At 32.1% G+C, this 26,636-nt stretch overlaps 1 protein-coding gene across 1 annotated transcript in view; it reads left to right on the top strand.

The window, feature by feature from the left end:
* Positions 1-26,636, top strand: part of LOC129908888 (protein prickle) — a 97,073-nt gene that overhangs the window by 45,732 nt on the left and 24,705 nt on the right. Inside the window, exon 3 of the mRNA XM_055986079.1 lies at positions 22,810-23,620. Coding sequence (XP_055842054.1) covers positions 22,810-23,620 — 811 coding nt within the window. The remainder of the gene's footprint in view (positions 1-22,809; positions 23,621-26,636) is intronic.

Raw genomic sequence — 26,636 nt, 5'->3', positions numbered from 1 at the left:
TATTTAAGGTTGACACTAGAACTTTTGGTCAGAATTGAAATTGTTTTTTTTTTTTTATTTTCTCAATAATCGTCAATAAATAAACGATAGCTAAATAGGTCTCGTTTTTGGAGAATTTATTCGTTTTTGGATGCAATATTTGATTTTTTTAAAAGTGTTTATTAATTTATTCCAATCACCGATTAATTTGCAAACTCCACAAACAAAAAAAAATATTAATGATTAATTTCTACAAATAACCATAATGTTAGAGTAAATTATTTTAATATGTGTGTCTTTTGGTTGATTTAATGCCACGTTCTTGCCATTTTGCCTCATTGCGCAGCGACGGAAAAATAACACTCATACGCCACAGCGACCCGGAAAAAGTTCGATTATTCACTTGAATGATGTACCTAGGCAAATTTTTCAACATGATATAATCCGAATAAATAGACGAAAATTCTTAATTCAAAAAATAATAATCAACAATGTATCAAAGCTACTAGTAGCGCTCCGTTATCAGAGTTATATTGGATTCTTTAAAGAACTGTTAAATTAGTTCTCTGATTTAAATGGTAAAATTTGTCGCCTGAATGCTCCTGTCTATAAGCACTTGGCTAAGATATAAATCATAAACCAATATTTGTTAACAGTAAGAGAACTACTACAAGTTCATACAATGTACTTCGTTGAGTGGAATCTCCATGCCAAATAAATAAATTTTCACTGATGCACTTTCCTAACATTGATTCCAAAGATAACTTACAATTTGCACACACATCATATATGCAAACCAAATCTACAAATTAAAATCGTATAGCTTCTTGTGAACCTCCTCTCAGCCTCAAGGGTCGAAAATATAATTCAACATCAAACTAATTTTTTTCTTCTGTTATTGTAAACATGCTGTTCCCTCGAAAGAACCATCATCTAGCGTGATATCACGCAATATTCTAAATTATGTATCTCTCTTATATAGCTACATCGAGTGCAGTAGTTTTTCTTTGCCAATTAAAAATCTTTCTCATTTCTTTTTTATGAAGATGAAGTCTTGCCCATCAATTTGGAAAGATCATGTTGTATTCCAGAGAGAGAGAGAGGCTACAGGGCACATGCAAAAAAACATAACACAGAAGCCCCAAGGCCATCATGATGGTTTAATATCTTAGAATTTGAAAAAGATCCTAAAAAAATATTCATGTACCTTACATAAAAACCAACATGAAACCTCCCAACAAAGGCCAGTAGTTCCAAGACTTGTTGTATACCTCTTCTTCGGTTAATAAGTCTTATCTGAAAAGCCACCCGTTGAGATGTAGAACACAAATTTAAAAACTGCTAAGTAAGCTCATTACCAAAGTCTATTACCAGTCTATGAAATCCAGGAATTGCCAACCCATGCACCGTTCGGTTGTTGGTTTAATTTATTACCATCTGCGAAGCACCACTAGAATTTCCACTTGAATCTTCTCTCTTTTTCTCTCTGTAAATAGGCAGACGCAGCAGACACTTTTGATAGTAATGTCTCGCTTTCGTTAGGTTGTTTTGATCTTCCTGCCATAAAGTCCACAATTTATGTTTGGATACTTAATTGAACAACATTTGATGTCCCAGAGAGGTTTAGATTATTATTATTATTATGGGGATGTGTGCAGAAAAAGGAAATTCGAGAAATATCCAGTTTTTTGAAATCGAAATTATTATGCAGTAGGCAATAGTTTGCCAATTTTTATTTGCCAATTTATAATCAACTCTTGAACCATCAGGGTGCATACTGCATTTTAAAGATTGTATCAGTTTAAAATAAGGTAAGGTTTGAAAATAAAATCTAAAGAAAAGTACCTACTTATACAACAACTGGTAATTCGAGATCTGTGTTCGGTTTATTTAGACGTTAGGAATTTTATTATGTTCTAAAACACTGACGCAAGCAAAGGCATGCTGTGTTTATGATTTGACGAGTGCTGTTTTGGAATGAGGCGAAATATTAATTGTTGAAACTAGATGTTTTTTTCTAGTTAAAGGCTTGGAAGTCATTTATGATATGTAATGTATGTGTGTGTAATATACTAACAAGGAATATAACACTAGGGCAGGTCATTTTTAGTGAGCGACAAGGTGATTCTACTGTGTTTGAGTTTTTTAAAAGTTTAACTTGTAAAGTCAAAATAAATAAAGCCAATGATATGCTATGATATCTTAATAGCCTCACCCCATTTATTTAAAAAAAAAAACAAAGGTTTCTTCCAAATGAAAAAAAAAATCAATACTTTTTTTCAAATTCTGTTCAAATTTATTTTTGCAAAATTTAAATACACAAAATGATATTTAGCCCAAGCAAATTAGGGACAAAATTTTTTTCGTTATCATAAAAGTCAATTTGTTGAGTTGATAGGGAGCAGCCGTCATCTTGGAAAAGAGGTTGATACCTTTTTTATTTAGTTACTCCATTTTTACTCATTTTAAAAATTATTCAAAAAATCATATACGAATGAATTCCGTGAGTTAATTAAACTCAATTTTATAGTTGGTAAAAATCCGGGTTTATTTGGCAAGGATAGAACATAATGACATTTTTTTCAAATACCTGAAGAAATTTTGATTTGTCTGGGTGATTCTTCAAGAACGAATTATAGCACTTTTAATTATCTATAAAATGAGCTCTAAATCTTTATTGTAACCATCATATATTGTAGAAGCAATCTATCATATCATATTCATGGTCGTAGGGATATAGTAACAGAGTTATGAATACCAGAGTTATGCGCGACAAAGTTATGCGCGTCAAAGTTATGAAAGACCGAAGTTAGGAAAAACCAGAGCTATGAACACCAAATCTATGAAACGTGGTTTTTGGGTTGGTAACCATTGAGACGAACGATATACGGGAGGTAAGTACCAAAAAGCTAGAGCGTGCAGGTCAGACAAAGAAAAATAAGTTTGAAAAAAAATATATTAATTAAGTCAATTAAAAAAAAAAATTGCCACTCACGGTTAAAAGGAGAAGGGGGAATAGACAAGACAGACACACCCGTCCCATAAAATTTTTTCTTGACTCAGCCTACACGCTCTAGCTTTTTGGTGCATTCCTCCAGTATATAACTTCGGTTTTTCATAACTTCGGTCTTTCATAACTTCGGTTTTTCATAAATTTGACGCGCATAACTCTGCAGCTGTATGAATGATATCAGGTTCCGAGATATAGGAGCCTTGGATTGTTAAGATCAACTTAATTTATCTTCAACTCAAAAAGACGAAATGAAAATATGAACTCAGTTTTTAAAGTCTTCGTCATGAGCATAATGACTTTTGAAGGGCAAGTATCTATCTTACTTTTTGACGTACAAATAACGGTGCTAGCGTTCATTCAAATTGATAGAAGGTATTTCAAGATCCCTATACAGTCATTTTTAAGGCATCTCTACCATTTCGTGGTAGGTTTGTCTAATACTATTCTTAAAGTTAAATATTAACTCATTAACTTATATCTGCAAAATAGAACTTGAAGGTCTCTTTTGAAATTCTTCTATGAATATTTCTTTCGGTTGATGGTTCTGATATTCATATTCAATTAAAAGATTATCTCACCCTCAAATACAAATCAGAATTTTAGAAGTCGAAGAACAATAAAACTATAAAACCCCAAAAAAAGGCCTTTACATCTAAATAGTCTCAATTAATTTAAAAAATCGAAAACATAATTAATTTTCCATTTTGATTAAAAATCAGAAAACAAAAAAATGTGAAGGAATAAAAGCAGATTATCTCTTCTCAAATAAACAAATACAGATTTTATGTTATTTTTTATTACTTTCGAATATCTAAAAAAAAAAATTATTGATGTTTCGATCTTCAAACGTTTAACATTAATGTAAGTTGAGACTGAAAGACAACCTTTTAACATCCAATATTGATGTAAATTTTATTTTTTTATTATAATTTACTTAAAAAACACTTAAAACCTCAAAAAAAAAAATACTTGATGGGTCGATAAAATTTAAATTCTTTTAGGCTCGAAATTCTTCAAATCAAGATATTGTTAGACCCTCTATCAGATCACCATCATCATACACGATTCAGGTTCAAGAGTATTATTACGTAGAAAACATTTCAAACAAAAAAAGAAATCACAACAACACTTAAACTGAATGACAGTTGAACCCCGAGACAGAATAGCATAAGCAAACAAAGCTACTCTAAGCCGATAATTCAAAAAGGTACCTATACCAATACTTGTCTGCTGGTATTTTGTAATTGTGCTTTTTGAGTTGGTAACACAATGACAAGACAATAATGACCGACATTTTGGGTGAGTGGTTATTCTGGTTAAATTAATTCAACAATACAAAAAAAAATTAATCGACCTTGTGGGTGGAATGAAAGTTTTTTAAAACTAAACTCATTTTGACAGATCGAGTCTACTCCAAATGTCAGTTGGACTTTGGGTTAAAAATTTTGTATGAAAAAAGAAATCAATTTTATGATTTAACTTCCTCCACAACGTCGGTCATTATATTCACATAAAAAAAAAAATACCAAAGTCAGGCGTGAAGTTTTACAACTTCCATCTTTAATATCAGTCAAAAAAGAGAATGAACAAAAAATAACGAAACTAAAAAATTGTGACACACACATAAAACAGTAAAATTGTCCCTCAATCTGTTGGAACATGATGTCTGGCTGAGATATATCTCTTCGTCGAATCAGTGATTGATCATTAAATTGCCTCATTCTGACAAATTGAAGAACACATTTTTGCCATAAAACAAACAGAACTAAAAAAAAAACGAAACAACAGAGAAGAGATAAATCAACGCAGCAGCAGCTTCAGCATCACACATAACCATACCTTTCCAGTTGAGACTTTCTGTCCATGGCTTCATGGATTTTGTTCATTTTTTTTTTGTTGCAGAAATTGGAAAAAAAAATGTAAAGATGTTACAACAACAACATGACAGCTATATAAAAAAAAGATACATTTTTTTGTTAGGGATGCATCTTTGGGAGAAGAGAACATCACAACAACAGGTTTTATGGGTTTTTAAGTGTAGAAATAAGAAGGATCAGCCCCAACTATAAGGTTTCTGAAGGTCAGTAATTGCTTCTCTTGGGGTACCTTCTTTTTTTTCTTCATAATATTTTTTTACTGCGGCTAGGTATAGGGAGATTTGACTTACCTGGTTCTTCTTGGAAGTTATTAAAAACAAAAGTGATGTCGATGTAGCATAGACGAAGAAAAAATAAAATGCACGACTGGGGCCGCACGTACTTGCTCTTGCAGTTCAAAGCACTTTTATGTTAGCTTACTTGTAGGTTATTAGAGCTGCCTCTATATACATTTTTAAGAAATTTGGTTGATGTAGGGGAAGAGCCGGCATGGAGGCCAAATGTTAGTTAAATACATTTTTTTTTTATTTGACTTGACTTTTTTGAGAAAAACTAAAAACGCAGTTTTACTGCAATTACTTTGAATATTACGTATGCAAAATTTTATCAAAATCCTTAGAGCCATTTTTGAGAAAATTGCAATAACTCCATAATAATGTACGGGAAGAGCCGACATCCGCGATTTAAAAAATTTAAAGACCATATTTCCACTATCCGTATTTTTTGAGAAAAACTAAAAACGCAGTTATGTTAGAACTATATACAGCATTACGTGTGCTAAATTTAATCGAAATCGTTAGAGCCGTTTTCGATAAAATTGCAATAACTCGAAAATTTTGTATGGGAGGTATACGTTCTAAGCGAGATATTAAAAAACAAAAAAAAACCAACCTTGGAAATTACGAAAAAAACATCCATACCAAATTTCAAGAAAATCCGTCCACTCGTTTAGGCTGTAGCTACTTGTACAGATGGACGCACGGACGCACCGACGCACCGACGCACAGACCGACGGACGTCATGACGAAACCCACTTTTTTGGGCTTCTCCATCATCGTAATGTTAGTTTTGATTAAAACCTCGAATTTTTTTTTTTACACGAAACCAATACTTGCCCTATTGAGCAAGTAATAAGAGTTAAACGAGTGGGTTTTTCTTCTTCTTCTTTTTTTTTTCTATTTGAAAAAATGGATTCTAATGAGCTCATACTGAGACAGACATGACTTTGTGGTGAATTTATGCGATAGACTGATGGAGATCGATAAAGTCATATTTATCTCGTTCGATAATGACGTTGGTGTCTGGGAGATGTAAAAGTTTTATAAGACAAGTGCTAGATAGTATAGTCTATAAAAATAGATGAGATCTTATGAAAAGGGAACATTTTTAATGAGAAGCAAGAAATAAATGATACTTAAGTTAAGTTTGAAAGACCTTGTAAAAAAGGTTTTCTTTTATAAAGGGTATCTTAGAAGTTTAAAGAGACCATTGTTAAGTCATTTTACACTTAAGGCTTTTCAAAACACTAACTAGTGATTTTTATGAAAGTAAATTTTAGCTATGCTTTATATAAAAATCAGAAGTCGAACTACGACATACCTTCGTTAATGTATTGACGCTTTATGTCTCTATCATGTTCTTCTTATTAAATAGAGAGAGCAATAGTCAAAACGTTAACCCCAGTTTTGTGATTCTTTTTCTACATTTTTTGATACAGGAAAAATGTGCCTTGTTGATCATTCTAACTTAACAAATATAAGCCTAGTAAAAATAGATCTCCCAAGAACAAAAAAAGTCGCTTTAAAGTTAAACTTGGTACGAAAGTTTGATAGATCTTTGAAAAAAAATTGCAAAACGTTACCAAAAAAAGCCCAATTGTGTGAAAAGATCAATCAATTTTAAATGCCGTTATTAATTCTTATTTAAAACGAAATTTTTCTACATATATCGAGAATAAGTTCAGAACTTGGCATAAATCCCTAAGATTACTTCAAGCGAAACTTCAATTCAAATTTTAACATTTTATCATATAGTTTAAGTTGTAAATTGTTTCGGTCATAAAACATTTGATTCACATTAGTTAACCAGGGCAGGATATCAGATTTGTTGTAAATTCCAGAATTAAATTCTCAAGCCGTCTTAGGAATCTTGGCTTTAAACTAGATAAAGTACTGCGTGGCACAATGGTTAGTGCAATCGACTATGAAACATGAGGCCTTGGTTCGAATCCCAGCTTTCACTATATAAAACATTTTTGTTTTCAGGGTATTACATCTTGAGAAAAATTGATAAAGCCTCCACAACAGCATCGTTTTCATGAAAAAATGCATCTCTGCGAAGACGTTAGAACTCGTCAGTAAACCACACAAGAATGGTTGAGAATTGTAATTCACTAGGCCTTGCTCCTTCATGATTATGGCGTGTCACAAATATATTTAGATAAAGTTTAACTAAAGTACTAAATCCGCTCGATTAAATGAAGTGAAGCAAGTTTTCGAAATATCAATCAAAACAACAAGGGTTTTGTTGTCAAAACAAAAATATACTTTTCTGAAGGTTTTTGGTGTGCTGAACTCGAATCCGAAGTCAGAAAAAACCAATCAGCTCCCGTTTTTGAAATATTAGAAAATGCAAAAAAACGTTTTTTTAGTACTTCGGACCTTGAAAATTGTTTGATTATAATATTTAGTAATAGTAGGTAATTCTATAACTATTTTCTATCTTTCATTACATATTATCTTAAAATGAACTAAGTAGGTTTGGCTTCATTTATCATAAAAGAAATAATGACGTTATAAAATGTCAATGGTAGATATATAATATGAAAAACAACTGAGGATATCGCAGGCAGTAAAAAAGACATTGAAAAGATTTAAACAGTTCTTGAAAGATAGAAAATAGTTCTTATAGAAACCGTTACTAAATATTCTCAAAGAATATAAAAGAATAGGGTCCGAAGTACTGCATTTTATAACGGTAATATTTCAAAAACGGGAACTGATTAATTTTTTTGACTTCGGATTCGAGTGTTCAGCACACCAAAAACCTTCAGAAAAGTATATTTTTGTTACGGCAACAAAAAAAAATTATAATTTTGTTAACCAGTGAAATTATAGCATGTTTGACAAAACACGCCGTGTTCTTCAAAACACAAAATATGCGTTATTGGTTAGGTATTAACCTGGTATAAGCATTTGCTACAAGAACTGCTCATACTTCATCATTCCAACACTATTTTTCATTTGCTTGTAGGTTGTGTCCATTTCGGTTACTGTGATTTAGTTCTTTCTACACTGAGAGAAAAGCCACCATAAAACAACGTAAAATCGATGAAAACCACATTGATTTAACAATTATTCGGAATGATTTTGCTTTGAAGATGAACATTTTTAAATCAACGTGGAAAAAAGGTTAATTTTTGATGGTTTCGTATCTTAAAGTCACATAAATCAAAGTAGTTCAACTTTGAAACAAAGACGTTTCAACATCAATTTATTTTTTCCCTCAGTGTATGCATATTCGCTGTTTCACGACCCAATAATCTCACCCAAAAAATTTTGTTGTGTCATTTCCTAGCTTAAAATATATATTTTTTTAAGGACTTTCGAAATGAAAAAAGGTAAGAAAGTAGGTACATCATAAAAGTATTAATTGAAAAATTAATTAAAACACGCAACTTTTTTATGGCATTATATTTCTTCTACGAATTTTTTAATTAAATTTCACTAGAATTTCATTTCAGCAGTTTTTTCTGCAATTTTGCACCACTTACTAGTACCATCAGAAAACAAATTACTTTTCTTCTTGTGCAATTGACACCAAGGCATGTTCCATAAAAACACGTTCTTCTTGCATCTGTCTGTCTGCTGCATGGGGACGCATTTTCTATCCTACGTATCTTTTATACGTTCCGACTTAAAAGGGACCTCAAGTTTCTCCTACGTTTTCTTGAAACGAAAAAAAAAAAAAGACCTAACCAAGTTGTCTGAGACACATCCTCAAGATCCAACTTCAAGTCGTTTTACTTTTAAAGTTAAATTTAATAACAAAACCAATTAAGAAACCATCGAGTAAAAGAGTATTGGGGTTATGGAGTCCTTAATGGAGGGATAATATCCCATCTTCTTTTTATTGAAACATTACAAAATACAAATACAACAAAACCACTTGTTATACAACCGAATATAATCATAAACACGTTCATATGTACTAAGTACGTTGGTAAACACACAACAAAACAGAAAAAAAAACAACAACAATTACAAGTGCACAGGACGACAGGTGGTCCATAAAAGTCCGTTTAGGAATTTCACCTCAAAGTTCAGAGACTCCCCCAGTTTTTCGTCCTGTCGTCGGTCGTACACATTGTAAAAAGGAAGATGTTCTCTTTTTTGACTTTCACAATAGAAAAAAGGACATGTGTGTCACAGAAAAGAACAATGGAAATATGATCCCTTGTTTTCACATCCACAGTTCACACTTTTCGTGTCCCATTGTCATCTTCATGTGTGTGAGACTTTTTAAAGTGTCAAAAACAATTATTCCAACGGATAGCAAACAATTTGATAACTGTTAGCAGAGAAAATGTCATTTCATACTTTATAGCTGGAAAGGTTGTTGGCTATAATGAGACAAATTGACTTGGAGCTGCAAACACGTCAAAACAATTATTTCTATTTAGTCAGTGGGGTCGGTCGGTTTCCATCACCACACAACCGCAAGGCGAGCAGCAGCAAGCAACTTCCGTTTAAATCTCTTTGTTTTAATTTGCCGCCATCTTCGCTGGTATTTTCACGGTATTAAGTCCAATTAGAGTTGCCAGAGTTTTTGCATATTAGAGGGGAAGTTTTGTCATTTTTTTCAGCAGCCAGCACACAAGTTGCAAAAAAGTTTATAATTCTAGTTTATATATTCTTTTATCAGGAAGTGTTTATCTCCTGAGAGTGTTTTTGTTATTTATAAAAAAAAAGAGGAGCCTTTTGGAGGGAAACAAAAAGCATCTCGCCCACTTTGAGACAGTTCTGTTGTTGTTGTTGGTTTGGTTATGGCTTAAAATATCCACATCTTTCGTTCGTCCATCCGTTTGTTACCATCATCGTAGTTGTCGGCAATTTGCGATTGAAAAAAGAAAAAGAGATACATTTTTCAGGGATCCATTACAGCGATTAATTGCATGAGAACCAAGGTAGAAATGTCAACAGATTCTTGAATACGTGTGATTATAAATCTTATAGAGTTTGAAATTTTATGTGCTTGTTTTTTTTTTTTTGTATATGGCGCGCATGAGGCGTGAGTACTCGCGGTTGGCATTTGACTTAAAAAAAAATACAAATATTGTCACCATTACACAAAGTGCCAGGAATAGTATAGGTACCTTTATTTTGCCTGACATTCACGAATTTTCATTTCCATTAAAAAATAAATTATATGTGTCGTTGGGAGGTGAGAGATGTTATTTTGCCAGCAAAAGTTTTTGTGGGGGACATCTTTGTGCGCAAGATGAATTGCCAAACTGTGGGCAGTGAAACATTGTTTGCACAGGACAACTAGAAGAGAGGGCATTAAGGTGGGTTGTAGATGTAACATTTTTCTTGCAACCCAGAATGACAGTTTTTTTTAAATCAGAGAAAAATATATTTTAAAAGGTAACATACCTACAGACAAGTCACTTTGGGCGAAGTAACATGTTGAAGGATTTTTTTGTTGCAGGTTATAATATATGTCTATTTAAGTGTCCCTAACACCTTCATAAAAGTACAATTCGAACATAACTTATTTATGTATTCAAGTATACATATTATTGGGCTTTAGAAAAAAACAACAATTTGAGTTAAAAAATGTTTAGAGAAAATTGATTGTTTTGCCTGATTTTCTAAATAAAATGAATAAATGGCTTTTTGGGACCAATTGCAGATTTTACTGTCTCTTCGAAAAAAACACCCTTTCTACAAAATTTTTTTTATGAAAACACTTTATTCTTGCTTTCTATCCCAAAATCAATGTTTTTACCAAATTTCATTAGGGTGACCCATCTTTTTTGTTTTCACTCAAAAAAACACCCTTTAAACCATGATATTTTTATAGACACTTTAGATTCTTGTTTCTTATCTTAAAAGTAACATAACTGCTAAATTTCAATAGGGTAACACTAATATTACTCTAGTATTACACACTTTTTCAAATACATCCATATTTTCTTTACTTCTAAAAAAAACACCCTTTCACATAAAAATAAATTTATAGACTTACATTATTCGTAATTCCCATGGGAAAGAGAACATATTTAATGAATTTCGTAAGGGTACCATTTAAACCATTGATTTTATCGGACTTATTGCGGATTTTTCCCTATTTCCCAAAAAACACCCTTTAACCTAAAATTTTTGTATAGACTGTTCGGATTCTTGGTTTCTGTTATAAATGAAACATTTTTACCAATTTTCATTGGTGTAACAATTTTTTCCTAGTTTTTGTGGTAATAATTCCGAATTTCATCATTTCTTAAAAAAAAAACACCCTTTCACTCAAGATAATTTTGTACACTTTATAGATTCTTAATTCTTATACCAACCAAAACATTTACACCAAGTTTTAAAAATTAATAAAATTTAAGTCAGCTGTTATGATACCTTCCTCACACACAACTTAACCCATCAAAAAAACACCCTTTTACCAAAAATAATTTTAAGAACTTTATGAATCCTTTGTCCCTGCTTTATCTAAAACCTTCATTCCAAATTTTATCAGTGTAGCATATTTTTCACATTAGTTTCGGTTATATTCTACTTGTTGAAGTCAAAAAACAAGCACCCTTGTTTTTAATCGGCAATAATTTTTCTTAGAGCAGTCGTATTGACTTTATTTTTATGTCATTAGATTCAACAAAAAATACCTTGAAAACATGTGTCATATGATGATATTTGACAAACAATTTTTTTCATTATATTTTTGACCTTCACCCCCTCCCTCTTGTCCGCGAAAAAAACACCCTTCCACCCAACTTTTTATGTACTTGGTTCTTATCCCAAAAGCAAACTTTTTGTTAAGTTTCATGAGTGTAACAATTTTTTTCTTTAAATGCCTATTTTACCTGTACTATTAATATTTTTCGTTAATTTGGAATGAGAAACAGATGAAAAGTTGATATTATAAATTAATAATAAAATATCAAACAAAAATATTATCATCCGTATAATACAAATATTGTTTTGATATTTTAATTATCATAAAACACATTTTTATAGAATTTTTTGCTGAATTGATAAGATATTTAATTTAATATTTAAAAAATGTTAAAAATACCTATATTGTTTTTTTTTTTCGGTGAATGCACAAAAAATTTCCTCACGTATCAGACAGTAATCATTCACTATAGTACCTAATCTTTATTATATTAAATATATAGTTTTTCTTCTGGGAAGGTATTAATTTAACAGTCCTTTTTAAACTCACAATTAGATAAATATTCCATTCTTTTTTGTCCGTTTTAATGAAATGCAAAATTGGAATTCCAGTTGTTAGTTTAACGTTGTTCCACAAAAATCATCCATTATTTTATTATTTGGAAGAAAAAAAACAGAACATATGCACTTAATTGTTGTAATATTGCAGCGTACAATATCTGTATAAACTTTAAAAATTAAAAAATTAAAGGGTCACTGTGGTGTATGTGTAACCTTTTTTACGAAATTGGTTAATTAAGCACAATTTTTGTCTTTGTCAAGCTCCTTTCACCAAATTTAAAAAAAATCAATTGAATCGCACATTTTTGCACACCAAGCCTTCAATATTCATTATTCAGAAATGTCATCTCAAAGATCTTAAATAGGACATTCTCTAAAGTCCATAAAATTTCCGGGTCACAAAAGATCGCAAAAAACTTCTTGACTCCAAAGTTATTAACTTTGTTTATATTTTCAATTGAAATTCGCTCTTTAATCCGTAATGCACTGTGACTTTACTTTTAAAATACGGTCATCTTCATGAATCCATATTAATCTAACAGTTTTTTTTTTTTTTTTTTCTTTAAATTTGACCTGCATCTTCTTCTTCGACATAAGTCGTGATTTCTTATTGTAGCGTAAATAATAATAAAAATAATAACAATAATAATGATCACAATCACAATCAGAGCGTGCGGGGAGCTTGGGCTCCATCGCAAACGCGCCATGGGCTTTCCATAGCTCCCATAGCGAATCAACTTTATACCAACCGCATGACAAGAAACGTTGCCAATGGTCGTGTGTTTTGTTGCAACCGCCATCGCAAGCCATCATCCAAACTGTACCTGCAACCAGGGGTCTTCTCTCGGATTTCCAATCATAATTCTTCTCTCGCAGTGTCTGACCACCATCTGCTAAAGGAGAAATAAAATAAATTTTTTCCAAACAGCGGCGCGGCGCGCAGCGGTCTTCAAATGTTGCCTGATGATGATGGTATGCTCTATAGTGTGGTGCTAGTTGTACACTCTTTGATGATGATTCTTCTTCGACAGGGTTCTAGATATCACAGAGCGGTACACGTGCCAGGCACCCCTGGGCCCTGCTCCTGACACCCGCCGCCAAACGACGACGATTACCCACATTGGCCATTCAAGACCTAGACAGCGAATCCATTTATTTGCGGCAATAAAGATTTGTTGCCATTTTTTCTTGAAGTCCCATCGTTTCCTGCACCGCAATACCCTGCTGCCAAGCCATGCGATTGTGATTGGTGTGACGCGATGACGCCTGCTCGAAACCTATACATGGATCATGAGTCCCTTGGTGGGTTCCTGCGAATATATGTTCCAAATACCCACTGCATAATCGCCTCTGACATAGAAACCAGAGAGTCATTGCCGGTTGGTGTACAGAGGTTGTGTGGTTTTTTGGCTTTTGTCGCTTCGCGCACTCTATAGGTAACTGGAGTAACGAAAGATTGGCAGGAGCCAAGAATGGAGATACCGCGCTCCAAGGTAGTTCGGATATATGCATGTGTATATGTTCATGATGTTGGAGACCGCATGGCCGGCTGCTTCAGGGTCTGATTAATTTATTTGCAAATTGCGTAGGCAAAAACGTTCCAAATAGAAATAGTTATATGGTAGGAAAGAATAGAGACTGGGATTGGTAACAAAATGACCACGAAAAGGATGAATCCTTTTTATGAATTTATAGCTGGGTTAATTTTTTATATTTTTTTTTTTCATTTTACTACTTTAATAGTTTAAAGTGGGCTTGTCTGATGACTGGCGGCCTAAAGTGGCTTTTTTTAAATGAGTTCCTGTATATATGCATCGTTCATGCACAATAAAAAGCAATGCCACAGAATACTAATGGAATTGTAATAAACAATTTTAAAAACCAAGCTGCTAAGATTTATTCGATCAAGTAGAGTTGTGACTCCATTTTCTTGATTATATATGTCTTTAGGGTGTAAATAAAATAGATTAAACGCATGGAATTACATTTTTTTGTAACTTTTTTTTAAGTTTTTTATGCTATTTTTAATATAAAATGTTTATGGACTAATTTTCTTTTGAAAACCGCAACTATTAATTGCTCAATTCCTATCATAAATTTTTTACAATCTCGTTTCTTTGCTAAATCCTTAAACTTCTGCCATAACTGCCAACAAAGAATTTAAACTGTCTGAATTCCTTTGATTCAATTTCGTGACACTCAGTTGCATTTTTAAAATTAGTTTCACACTATTCTTTTTTTTTTTGCTTAAACAGCACAATCCAAATGAAATTGTTTACCAATGAAGTTATGTGGAAATTTGTTGTTGCTGCTGTGAAGGAAGGTGCATTTTATGCAGTAATTTTAAATGTCAACGAGGACGACGCGATGCAAAGCAAAAACCCGACGACGACGATTGACCATCCAGAAATGAATGCGTGAAGTAGAATATAGTATGAAGTTCCAATGTAATTGATTATAGATTAAAGAAATAGTTCGATAAATTTTACTCACTTCAAAAAGATTATATCTTGCGTTGAAAGGTTTTGTTTTTTTTGCAAAATTTTCCAAGAAATCTAGATAAAGGAATAAAAAATGGTTTGGTGAATAAAGAAATACAAAACTATTTTTCTGACTCTTATAATGTGGCTTAGAAAAAGGGAAATATTTTATTATATATAATCTAGGAGCAAAAAAAGAAATACCTTATAGAGTTATTCAGTATTCAGTTATTATCCCTCTGTCGGCACACGGGTGCGAATTTGGCAGGACAAAAAATAAAAAAATTACGATTTTTCAAAAAAGTGGTCACACAAAAGTCTCTTTATAAGGGTGAAAATATTTTTTTTTCGGAATTGTGAATACTATATTCGAATTCCTCGGAATATTCTACATCAATTTCATACTTGATTCTCTATAAAATATTGTGCCCGAAAAAAGTTCTAGCGACATGAAAAAGTATAAACCAAATTCGCACCCGTGTGCCTATCACGTCACAAAAAAGAGGTGTGCCTACAGAGTGTTATGTTTTTGCATTATATTTTTGGTGTTATTGAATATCAGTTGAAAAAAAATGATTGTTAAATGAGGAAATAAAATAATAGATCTTCGAGTTCGCTATAATGACGTTTTTATATGGTTTAAGGGGTTATATTTAGTTGTAAGTGCAAAAAAAAACCTTTTTTTATGTGGATTTTTTGTGAAGAGGCATTTAATTATATAAACATAAAAAATACATATCCATATAGCAAATTTAATGTATTAAAAGAATTCGCTGTGTATTTAAAAAATATTGGGTTCCGTTATTTTTGTAGTAGGTAGATCTCCTAGACGACCTCCAAAAAAAAGGTGTCTGGCGGTGAGCAAAATTTCTCCGAAACGGCTGGAGTAATCGGCTTGAAATTTTTACACAATTTTCTTAGATACTTTTTTCAGGTAAATGTTCATTAAAAAAAAACGATTTTTTTCTTTAGGAAAGCCGCCATTTTGTCAAAAATCAAAATTTTGACTATTCCTTCGTTCATTACCTGCATTCGTCTATCCTGAAAATGAATCTTTTGGTTTTTTTTTTAGTTTTAAGTGGCTTGGATCAGAGATATCTTGCTCACCGCCAGACACCTTTTTGTTGGAGGTCGTCTAGGAGATCTGCTACAAAAATAACGTAACACAATAATTTCCACAAAAAAGAAGGTTTTTTTTGTACTTACAACTAGATATTAACCCTAAATCTTCATTTCATGTTAACGAAGAATTTTTTGATTTTTTTTTTTGAAAATTGTTGGACCCATTTAAAAAAAAAACCTATGTAAAATTTTTCGTAAATTTTTCAAAAAATATTTGGAAGGTTTTTCGTTTTGATGAAATAATTGTTCACATACTAAAATAAAAAGAGATCAAGAAGACGGTTTTATGGCAGGTACCATTAATAACGGTCCGAAGTGCATGTATTTTTTTAATCAAAATCGTTAGTACTCCAGTCAAAGCGTCGGAAAAAAGGGCCTCACCTTGCGCAGAGAGGCACTGTCAGTTTTTATTTCATGGATCGATAGGGTTATATTTAAAAGGCTTAAACCCAATTTCTCACCACCTGATTATTCTTATTAGCGGAGTTATTCGCTTGGGATATTTTACTTCTAAGCTAATATCTTTGCTCCAGATTGTCGTAGACCAAAAAATAAACATGCATTCTCTTCCTTATAATATTTTCTACCGTTATATGTAATTTCATTTTATTTGAGTGAGTAAATACAAAATGGCAGCCATTTAAAGTCAAATTCTTGTTGTTAAAAAACACATTTTTGTCATTATTTCGAAAAAAGCTTATATCATGATTGACATTTTTCTAATCTATTTTGTAGCCCTATTCATTTCCTGCATTTTACAGAAAAAATCAGCTCTTTATCACCAAAGATGGCCGAGCAATTGATAAATGAACGCATGCAAAACCAGTGCGAAAACACCCAAAAATATCGTGTTTTGGGAATAACTCGGCTTCAGAATGTCCTACGACAAAAAATAAAGCTATTAATTGTTCGTTACAACATTTTCTATCGATTTGGTGCACATTATTTTTGTTGAAACAAATAAAAAATAAGTAATATTAAGTCAAAGACGTTTTATTGTTTAGCAAACTCTTGCCTTATTATTTTGTAAACGGTGCAAGTATTGGCTAAAAAAATAAATTACTGTTGTAGTCCTTTAAATTATCTACAATTTAAAACAAAAATTAGCTCTCTACGACCCACACGAGCCGAGTTATTATAATTTTAAGAAAGCATCATTTCGTAAGAAAATTTAAAAAAAATTTCCCTTGTTTATAAGTCGAATAATAGTTCTCAGTGAGAGGGGTTGTTTTCATTGTTTCTTGTTATAAGAGGATTTGTCTCATGTTTTTCGTTGGGCATTTGGAACTTTTTTAAAAAAATAATTTCTCGGCTCGTGTGGGTCGTAGAGAGCTAATTTTTGTTTTAAATTGTAGATAATTTAAAGGACTACAACAGTAATTTATTTTTTTAGCCAATACTTGCACCGTTTACAAAATAATAAGGCAAGAGTTTGCTAAACAATAAAACGTCTTTGACTTAATATTACTTATTTTTTATTTGTTTCAACAAAAATAATGTGCACCAAATCGATAGAAAATGTTGTAACGAACAATTAATAGCTTTATTTTTTGTCGTAGGACATTCTGAAGCCGAGTTATTCCCAAAACACGATATTTTTGGGTGTTTTCGCACCGGTTTTGCATGCGTTCATTTATCAATTGCTCGGCCATCTTTGGTGATAAAGAGCTGATTTTTTCTGTAAAATGCAGGAAATGAATAGGGCTACAAAATAGATTAGAAAAATGTCAATCATGATATAAGCTTTTTTCGAAATAATGACAAAAATGTGTTTTTTAACAACAAGAATTTGACTTTAAATGGCTGCCATTTTGTATTTACTCACTCAAATAAAATGAAATTACATATAACGGTAGAAAATATTATAAGGAAGAGAATGCATGTTTATTTTTTGGTCTACGACAATCTGGAGCAAAGATATTAGCTTAGAAGTAAAATATCCCAAAAAATGCTTTTTTGCGAATAACTCCGCTAATAAGAATGATCAGGTGTTGAGAAATTGGGTTTAAAAATAAAAACTGACAGTGCCTCTCAGCGCAAGGTCAAATGACGCTTTGACTGTAGTATAGAGCCTTTAAAAAAAAAAAAAAAAACAAGCTATTTAATTTGGGTCACACAAACACATATGACAAGATCGTACCGTTATTTTTGGTTCTAAATACCTTACCTATTAAATTTCAATGCAGAGCTTCCTATAATAGTGTGAGCCCGACAGACAATTTTGGTTCTATAAAGCTTTACAGATGCAATTGTTGCTTCTGTAAAGCATTATAGAAGCAAAATTGTTAGTAGGGAGAGTTGGGTGAATGATACAATTTGGAGGCATAGAGCAAGTTTAAACAATAAGATTTTATTGGTGTAAAGAGAACACTCAAAACACTTAATCAGATCTAAGCAAGGAAAACAGTTAAGTACCTACACAATATCATTTCATTTTGCATAGATTTATGCGGATTTTAATATTTAGATTATTATTCTTAGTTAAGTTTAGTAATGTTTCGTTAAGCTCATTTTTGTTTTGTTTTTAAGTTTAACAGGCTAAAATTTTAACAAAACGAAAACTATGAGCAAATTTCGAAAAGTTTTTTTTTTTTTTGAAGAACTTGCTATAAATAATGCACTGAAAAAAACAATATCAATTTAATATTTTTTAAATAACAAATTAACATTTTTTAAATATCATCAAAAAATGGTATTCATATAAGTAAAATTGTCTGAGCATATTTAGTAACGGATTTTATAAGAACTATTTTCAACCTTTTTAAATCTGTTTAAATCTTTCCGATATCTTTTTTACTGCCCGAGATATCCTCAGTTGTTTGGTATTTTTATAGATTTAATAACGTCATTATCTCCTTTATGATATATGAAGCAAAACCCACTTACTTCATTTTAAGATATCTCGGGCAATACAAAAGATATTGAAAAGATTTAAACAGGTATCGAAAGATGGAAAACAGTTCTTATATAAACCGTTACTAAATATGATCAAACAATTTTCCTTATACAAAAGAATAAGGTCCGAAGAACTAAAAAAAAACGTTTTATTGCATTTCAGCACACTGAAAACCTTCAGAAAAGTATATTTTTGTTTCGACAACAAAACCCTTGTAAACCAGTGTTATATCACGTTTCACGTATAATAGAAAAAATAATATCACCATTATTATATTTATAAAAATTTTCACTTTCAGTAATGTTTTGTTTCATTTTTAAGAAAAAAGAAAAGAAATACTTAAACTAATAAAAAAAAGAAAGAAATATCATTTTAAAGAAAAAAGAAAGATAATACTTAAATTAATAATAAATTATAATAAACTGAAATGAAAATGTAGTCATTTTTGATATTTAAATTGTCAAAGTGAAATTTTTATTTTCAACCTAGAATAAAAAAATGTCAAAATTTATATTTTAATTGTTGGACGACTTTTGTCACTCAAAAATGTTAATTTGATAGCTGTTATAATCAATTTTTTTTTCGGTGTGCAAACAAAATTGGAAGTAATACTGAGAAATGGACTTAGAAACGTAAAAAGAGTGGGGCGCCAGTTTATCTGTCTGTTAGTCTGTCTGTTTAAATATAAGAAAATTCAGCCTAAACGGATAGACCGATTGACATCAAAGTTGGTACGCCGATGAAAAACAAAATCCATATTATTGAAACAATTATTATTATTTTCTCCAAAATGGTTCCAACGACTGTGTAAAAAAAAATTCAAGGGTGTCCATATTTTTTGATAATAACAGTTTTTTTTTCGAAAATCATTATTATTTATCCAAAATGACTAATTGAAAATTTAAATAAAAAAATTGAATTGGATTTTATTTTAAATGAAGATTTTTGAAACTCGAAATTGGATATAAATTTAGTTAAAAAACAAAAGAATTGAAAATGTCACCGTGTCGATATATTGCAAATATTTTCATTAACCTAATTTTGAGAAACTTTAGCCAAAAAACAAGCAACAAATCACTAAAAAAAAATCATGTTTCATTTTAAAGAAATTGAGGAAATAATAAAACAGGGTTCAATGATATTGAAACGACAAACAAATTTTAAGTAATTTCCCTAGAAATTTTACTATCTTTTATTCAATTTTTATACTACAAAATTTTTAATTGCAGAATTAGGTATTTTAATTAAAATTCCATAAAATAATTTAGGATATTATAGCTCAGGGAAATTAGTCAAAATATGGGCATGAAATCGCATTTTTCGCGGGACAAAATTTTTTTCATGGAATGTGTTCGGGTGGTTGTCCTTATCATAAAAGTCAATTTGTTGGGAAAATTGGAGGTTGGGAACAGCCGCCATCTTGGAAAAGAGATTGGTATCGTTTTTATTGAATAGCTCCATTGTTATTCATTTTAACAGAAAATGACAAAGGTAGGACTTATTAACAATAAGATTATCTAAACAATGATATACAAAACAATTCCGTGAGTTGATTAAATAAAATTTTATAGTTGGTCAAAGTGCGGCTTTGTATCGCAAGGTTGGGACAAAATGACATTTTTTCATATGTCTGACGAACTTTTGATTTGTTTGGATAATTCTTCAAGAATGAATTATAGTACTTATAATTACCTACAAAATGAGCCCACAATCGTTATTGTAACCATCGTATTGTAGAAGTAATCTAACTCCGAAACTCTCCATGTACTAGTCAAAAGTGAGAAAAAAGCTAGTTTTTTGCTAGTAGGCCGAGAAAATTTTGGGAGTAGAGGTATAACCAAAATATAAGTTCGCAGTTTTGCTGCCATACTCGTGTTAATGTCGATTTCAAAGGTCTGACAACTCTAATTTTGGGCTTTATACGGTTTTTGGGGGGTTTAATAACGTAAGTTTTCCAGTTAACGTGAATGGGCTAAATTTATACTATTTGAAATTATAAATATATAAGCTGATTCCCTATTATTTTTCCTAAATCTAGACACCCCAATCTTGAGGATGTGACCAATAGAACTCAAGATATAAGCCGTTTATACGATTATGTTTTAGAGGCTTTTTTGTTTTGATTTTTGTTTGTTTATTTGAATTGAAAAGGCTGATATGGTTAGTTAAAAAAGCTTATATCGTGAGTTCTATTAACCCCATAGCCGAGATTGAGGTGCCCAGATTTAGGAAAAATAATAGAGCATCAGCTTGTATATTTATAATTTCAAATAGTATAAATTTAGCCCATTCACGTTAATTGGAAAACTTACGTTATTAAACCCCCCAAAAACCGTATAAAGCCCAAAATTAGAGTTGTCAGACCTTTGAAATCGACATTAACACGAGTATGGCAGCAAAACTGCGAACTTATATTTTGGTTATACCTCTACTCCCAAAATTTTCTCGGCCTACTAGCAAAAAACTAGCTTTTTTCTCACTTTTGACTAGTACATGGAGAGTTTCGGAGTTAGATTACTTCTACAATACGATGGTTACAATAACGATTGTGGGCTCATTTTGTAGGTAATTATAAGTACTATAATTCATTCTTGAAGAATTATCCAAACAAATCAAAAGTTCGTCAGACATATGAAAAAATGTCATTTTGTCCCAACCTTGCGATACAAAGCCGCACTTTGACCAACTATAAAATTTTATTTAATCAACTCACGGAATTGTTTTGTATATCATTGTTTAGATAATCTTATTGTTAATAAGTCCTACCTTTGTCATTTTCTGTTAAAATGAATAACAATGGAGCTATTCAATAAAAACGATACCAATCTCTTTTCCAAGATGGCGGCTGTTCCCAACCTCCAATTTTCCCAACAAATTGACTTTTATGATAAGGACAACCACCCGAACACATTCCATGAAAAAAATTTTGTCCCGCGAAAAATGCGATTTAAATTACTAATTTCCCTGGGCTATTAATATATTTTCGATTTCGAAAATAACATTAAAAATATTAAAACATTTTACTTTAAATAAAACTTCAAAAGAATCTACCAACAAAAAAATATGATATTACAAAACAAAAAATTCCGATACAGCTAAAATCTACATCCACCACACACTTTAAAGCTCAGGTATTTCAATTAATTTTCCTCTAATATTCCATCCGCACAAAATTCCAAAATGAAATGTTTTGCAAAAGATAAAACAACAATATTCCCCCATATCGAAAATGGCCCTTTAGGTTGGGGTCCTTCGTAAATTCCATATGCCCATCATCAGAGAACAGATACAATCCTCACCCCCACCCTAAAAAAAACCCCAAAAAGTAAGTGAGGAACATTTAAGAGCAAAAAACGTATATAAAAACAATATATTTTGCAAAATAACAAATATAAAAAAAGGTAACATTTACCAGTGGCGAAGAATTTGCATATCTGTGCGGAATACCAATGAGCTGGGATATCAGTCTTTGTCAGGTATATTGTTGAAAACAATGTGCAGAAACCGCACAGCCTGTCAGAAAACCGACTGTCTATAGAGGTACACCGAACTAAATATACCATTCCTACTGACTGTGTTATGTTTTTTGTGCAACTCTCTGCATCAGTGTTGGGTTGTAAATGGTCGTCGTCATCGTTGCTGATAAGGGAGGATACGAATGCATTCAGCCCTAAACACAAACATCATTCCGAACTGAAGCATCATCACAGTATTTTTTGGGGGAGTGAGTTTTATACCAGGAATTAAATTAATTCTACCAGACCGTATTTTTTCTATTTGTGGGTTGCTTCTTGCCAATTTAACCGAAGCAGACTCATAGAATCCTTGTTTTTGTTGCGTTCCTAACCATCACTTCGTCGCTCGGTCATCATCATCCTTTTAGTAGTTGTGCATTTTAATTAAATGAAATTGAAGCTTTGACCACTTTTTCCATTTCCCGAGACTATACCTAATTCTTGTTTTTTTTTTTTCATTTCAGACCAATCAGCAGAACTCCCGCCACCCAAGTTTCATATCTGCAGAAAATTCCAACACTTCCTAGACACTTTTCGTCATCAAAAGAGGGTACCCTTGCTGGTGTGATTAACTCTGCGGGACACATTGAACCACGTACCGGTACCGGATTGCCAAGTAGTTCATCAGCTAGCGCTCTTTACTCACCCGCCGGATCGTTGTCACCTCCTCCGCCCTTGGGAAGTGTCCTTCCAACGTCACCGCTTCCTATGCAGAGGCAATTCATCCATCCATCTACCAACAACCAACAATCCATGCCCACAACATCGAATGCGTTAGGACTGCCATCGTTAAGTGACCGTCTCCCACCACCCGTTCCAGTAAATTTACAAATACCATCAGCTACCTCCATCGGAGCCCCAACGACGGGTGGCTTTCCACAGTTTCTTCCCCATCACCAGCATCCGACGCATCATCATCATCAATTGCATCAGCATCACCAGCAGCATCAACACCAGCACCATCATCATCATCAGTTCCAACCGCATCCGCAGCAGCAACAGCAACAGTTACAGCACCAGCATCAAGGTGCCAAATTCAGTTCTTCTCAAAATATCGCCAATCTTTCCGGCAGTGTTGGCGGAGGTGGAGGCAAAGCATCGACATCGATCTCGTCACCATCGCCGCCATCGCTGTTGCACCATCACCAGACGACGCATCCTAGTTATTTGGTCGGACAACAGTTGGACATACAAAGGCACTCACAATCGGACGATGACAGCGGGTGCGCCCTCGAGGAGTACACCTGGGTGCCACCTGGACTTAGACCGGACCAGGTAAGAATGTTTTACATTTTTTTAAATTATTTTTTTTTTTCTGACAATCTAGAAGACTTGGTGAGAGTTTGTTCTAGCTTCTCTATTATAAACTTGGCATTTTACAATTTACAATTTACACGCTTGCTAGCAAGAATAAATTCATTAAATTGTATATTTCACGGTACATGCTTAATGTCATTCAACAACATTATGCAAGTTGAAGAGAACATCGTCCGTCGGCCGTCGCATCGTCCTTTTCCATGCTCCATGCTCTGCTCTTCTTTTGCAAAAAGCAATTATAAATCTGAAAGCCTCCTTGCATCTGTTTGTCCTATTTTATAAATGTCTGTCTGTCTGAGTTTATGTTTGCTGCTCGTTTGTTGGTTAGAATTAATGAGAAAATTATGAAAGGATATCTAAATAGGAGCTAACATGGTTATTTCTAGTTTTGCTTTATAAAGGCAAAGGTATGCAATGATAGGTAGTATCTTTTCATAAACATAAAAATGCATAATTCGTTTGAGTTTGATTGTGGAATAGACAACCAACTTGGTCATTATTGCAATAAATTTCGCAAAAGCTCATTGAGCCCAATGAGATAAAGAAAATTTCGCGTTGGGCGCCATTTTCAAACAAAACATTTGATTCACTTTCATATGAGTAATACGAAAATAACGATACTTGTCGTTATGAATAGGGCTTAAAAACACCTTTCTTTTCAAGTCTCACTCGATGGATTTGGAGTATATTTTTTAAAAAGCATTTTTTTTCGACAACCTTGGATTTTTTTGAAAATCCAAAACAAAAGAAGTTTTTTGGTTTCATTTTTAAATGGCTTGAAGAGACCTATATCTTTTGATGTCTCGCTCGACGGAATTGCAGGAAATTTTTGAAAATATATTTTTTTTTTCATTAAGGGGTAAACCTTGGATTTTTGTCGAAAATCCGAAAAAATAAATTTGTAATTTTTGAATCTAAATGCATATTCCTGTTCGCTATAAACTCATATTTTTAAACCGAAACTTGTTTTGAGACTTTGATCCGAAAATAATTGGTTCCGAATGTTCGAAAAAAAAACAATGTTTCGACTGAGATAACTCAGCAACCAGACGTCCAAAAATTTTTTTAGTTACAATTATGAATAGAAATGAAAATATGTTTTTTTCGGCAATAGGTTAACCTTGGATTTTTTTCGAAAATCCGAAAAACAATAAATTTGTAATTTTTTTAGGTATCTAAATTCATACGCCTGTTCATAATGAACTCATATTTTTAAACCGAAACTTGTTTCGAGACTTTGATCCGAAAATACTGGTTCCGAATGTTCGAAAAAAAAACAATGTTTCGACTGAGATAACTCAGCAACCAGACCTCAAAGAAACTTGAAAGTTTCAGTAATAAATAGAGCTTACAGAGCTCTTTCTTTTGATATCTCGCTCGATTGAATTGGAGGAAATGTTTGAAAACGCATTTTATTCGGCAAGGGGTAAACCTTGGATTTTTTTCGAAAATCCGAAAAAAATGAAATTGTAGATAGTTTTTGTACCTAAATTCATACGCCTGTTCATAATGAACTCATATTTTTAAACCGAAACTTGTTTTGAGGCTTTGATCCGAAAATACCTACTGGTTCCGAATGTTCGAAAAAAAAACAATGTTTCGACTGAGATAACTCAGCAACCAAACTTCAAAGAAATTTGAAGATTTCAGTAATAAATAGAGCTTACAGAGCTCTTTCTTTTGATATATCGCTCGACAGAATTGGAGGAATTTTTTCAAAATGTATTTTTTTCGGAAAGGGGTTAGAAATAAATTTGTAATTTTTGTACCTAAATGCATTCACTATGAACTAATAAACTTAAACCAAAACAAATATGTAATGTCTTTGTTCCGAAGGTATCTGCTTCCGAATCTTAGAAAAAATATGTTTTGGTTAAAATTACTGAGCAACTAGACGTCAAAGAAACTTTTGGTCTCAATTCTAAATATAGCTTAAAGGGACCTTGCCTTTGATGTCTCACTCGATGGATTTTAAAGATAAGACTTTACGTTCAGATTTTGCATTTACCCTTCAACTCATCCTTTGTTATTAACAATACCTAATAAATAAATCAACAAATATTGCCATATCTCAATTAAATGACTTCACCTGTCTCAACTCAAATAAAAACAAAACAAAAAAAAATATATAAATTGACGGTTGTTATAATTTATTAACTTTTGATAGTCGCAAATGAATGAATGACAAACTCCGATAAATGAACAACAAGTTTCTGCTCGTATCTGCCATAAAAAAAAAAAACTACATAAAAACTTGCATTGAATTCCTCTATGCAACTAGTTTGGAATGCAATGACAATTTCAAGTGCACTATACACTTCAATGAGTACGGCGGCGGAAAGTTGTGAAGATTTACTCATTCACAATAATTATCAACTTGAATGTCGCACAAATTGATAAGGTCCATAGATCTTTGTGGGACAGTAATACCATTGCGGAAAATTTATTATAAATCCGATTATGTTACAAGCTTGTTTGAGTACATTTCTTTTAATGTTTTAACATTTATTTTTATAACTCATAAAGTATTTTTTTTAAACCTGTTACGGTCTTGTCATCATGCGTAATGGACTAATTTCATTCAGTTAATTTAGCTGGTGCATGCGCTATGCTATCACGTAACTAATTACCCTACTAACTTAGTGCGTAATGAATGCTTGTTATAAACTTGTAGGCTTCTTAACGAAAAAAAAAGAAGATTAGCAAGTAAATCAACTTAAAACGGTTTTATGCACATTTAACAAAAGAGGGTTAGCAGGTACCAAAAACTAACTTCCTTGTTTGTGTTATTTTATTTACCATTGAACTTAGTAGGTTTATTTTGACTATGAATACAAATGCATCTCAATTTAAAAAATTTACCACGAAAATCATTTGCTTGCAAATCTCTGTCCAAGGTCACAACACGTTGACACCATTCATTCTATCCTATATAAAAATCTCTTCAAAGTACCTACACTTAACTTTGAATACG

This window comes from Episyrphus balteatus, chromosome 1 (assembly GCF_945859705.1).
Source record: "Episyrphus balteatus chromosome 1, idEpiBalt1.1, whole genome shotgun sequence".
Classification (NCBI taxonomy): Eukaryota; Metazoa; Arthropoda; class Insecta; order Diptera; family Syrphidae; genus Episyrphus; species Episyrphus balteatus.
The sequence above is the reverse complement of the archived record's forward strand: the minus strand, read 5'-3'. Positions and strand labels throughout refer to the sequence as shown.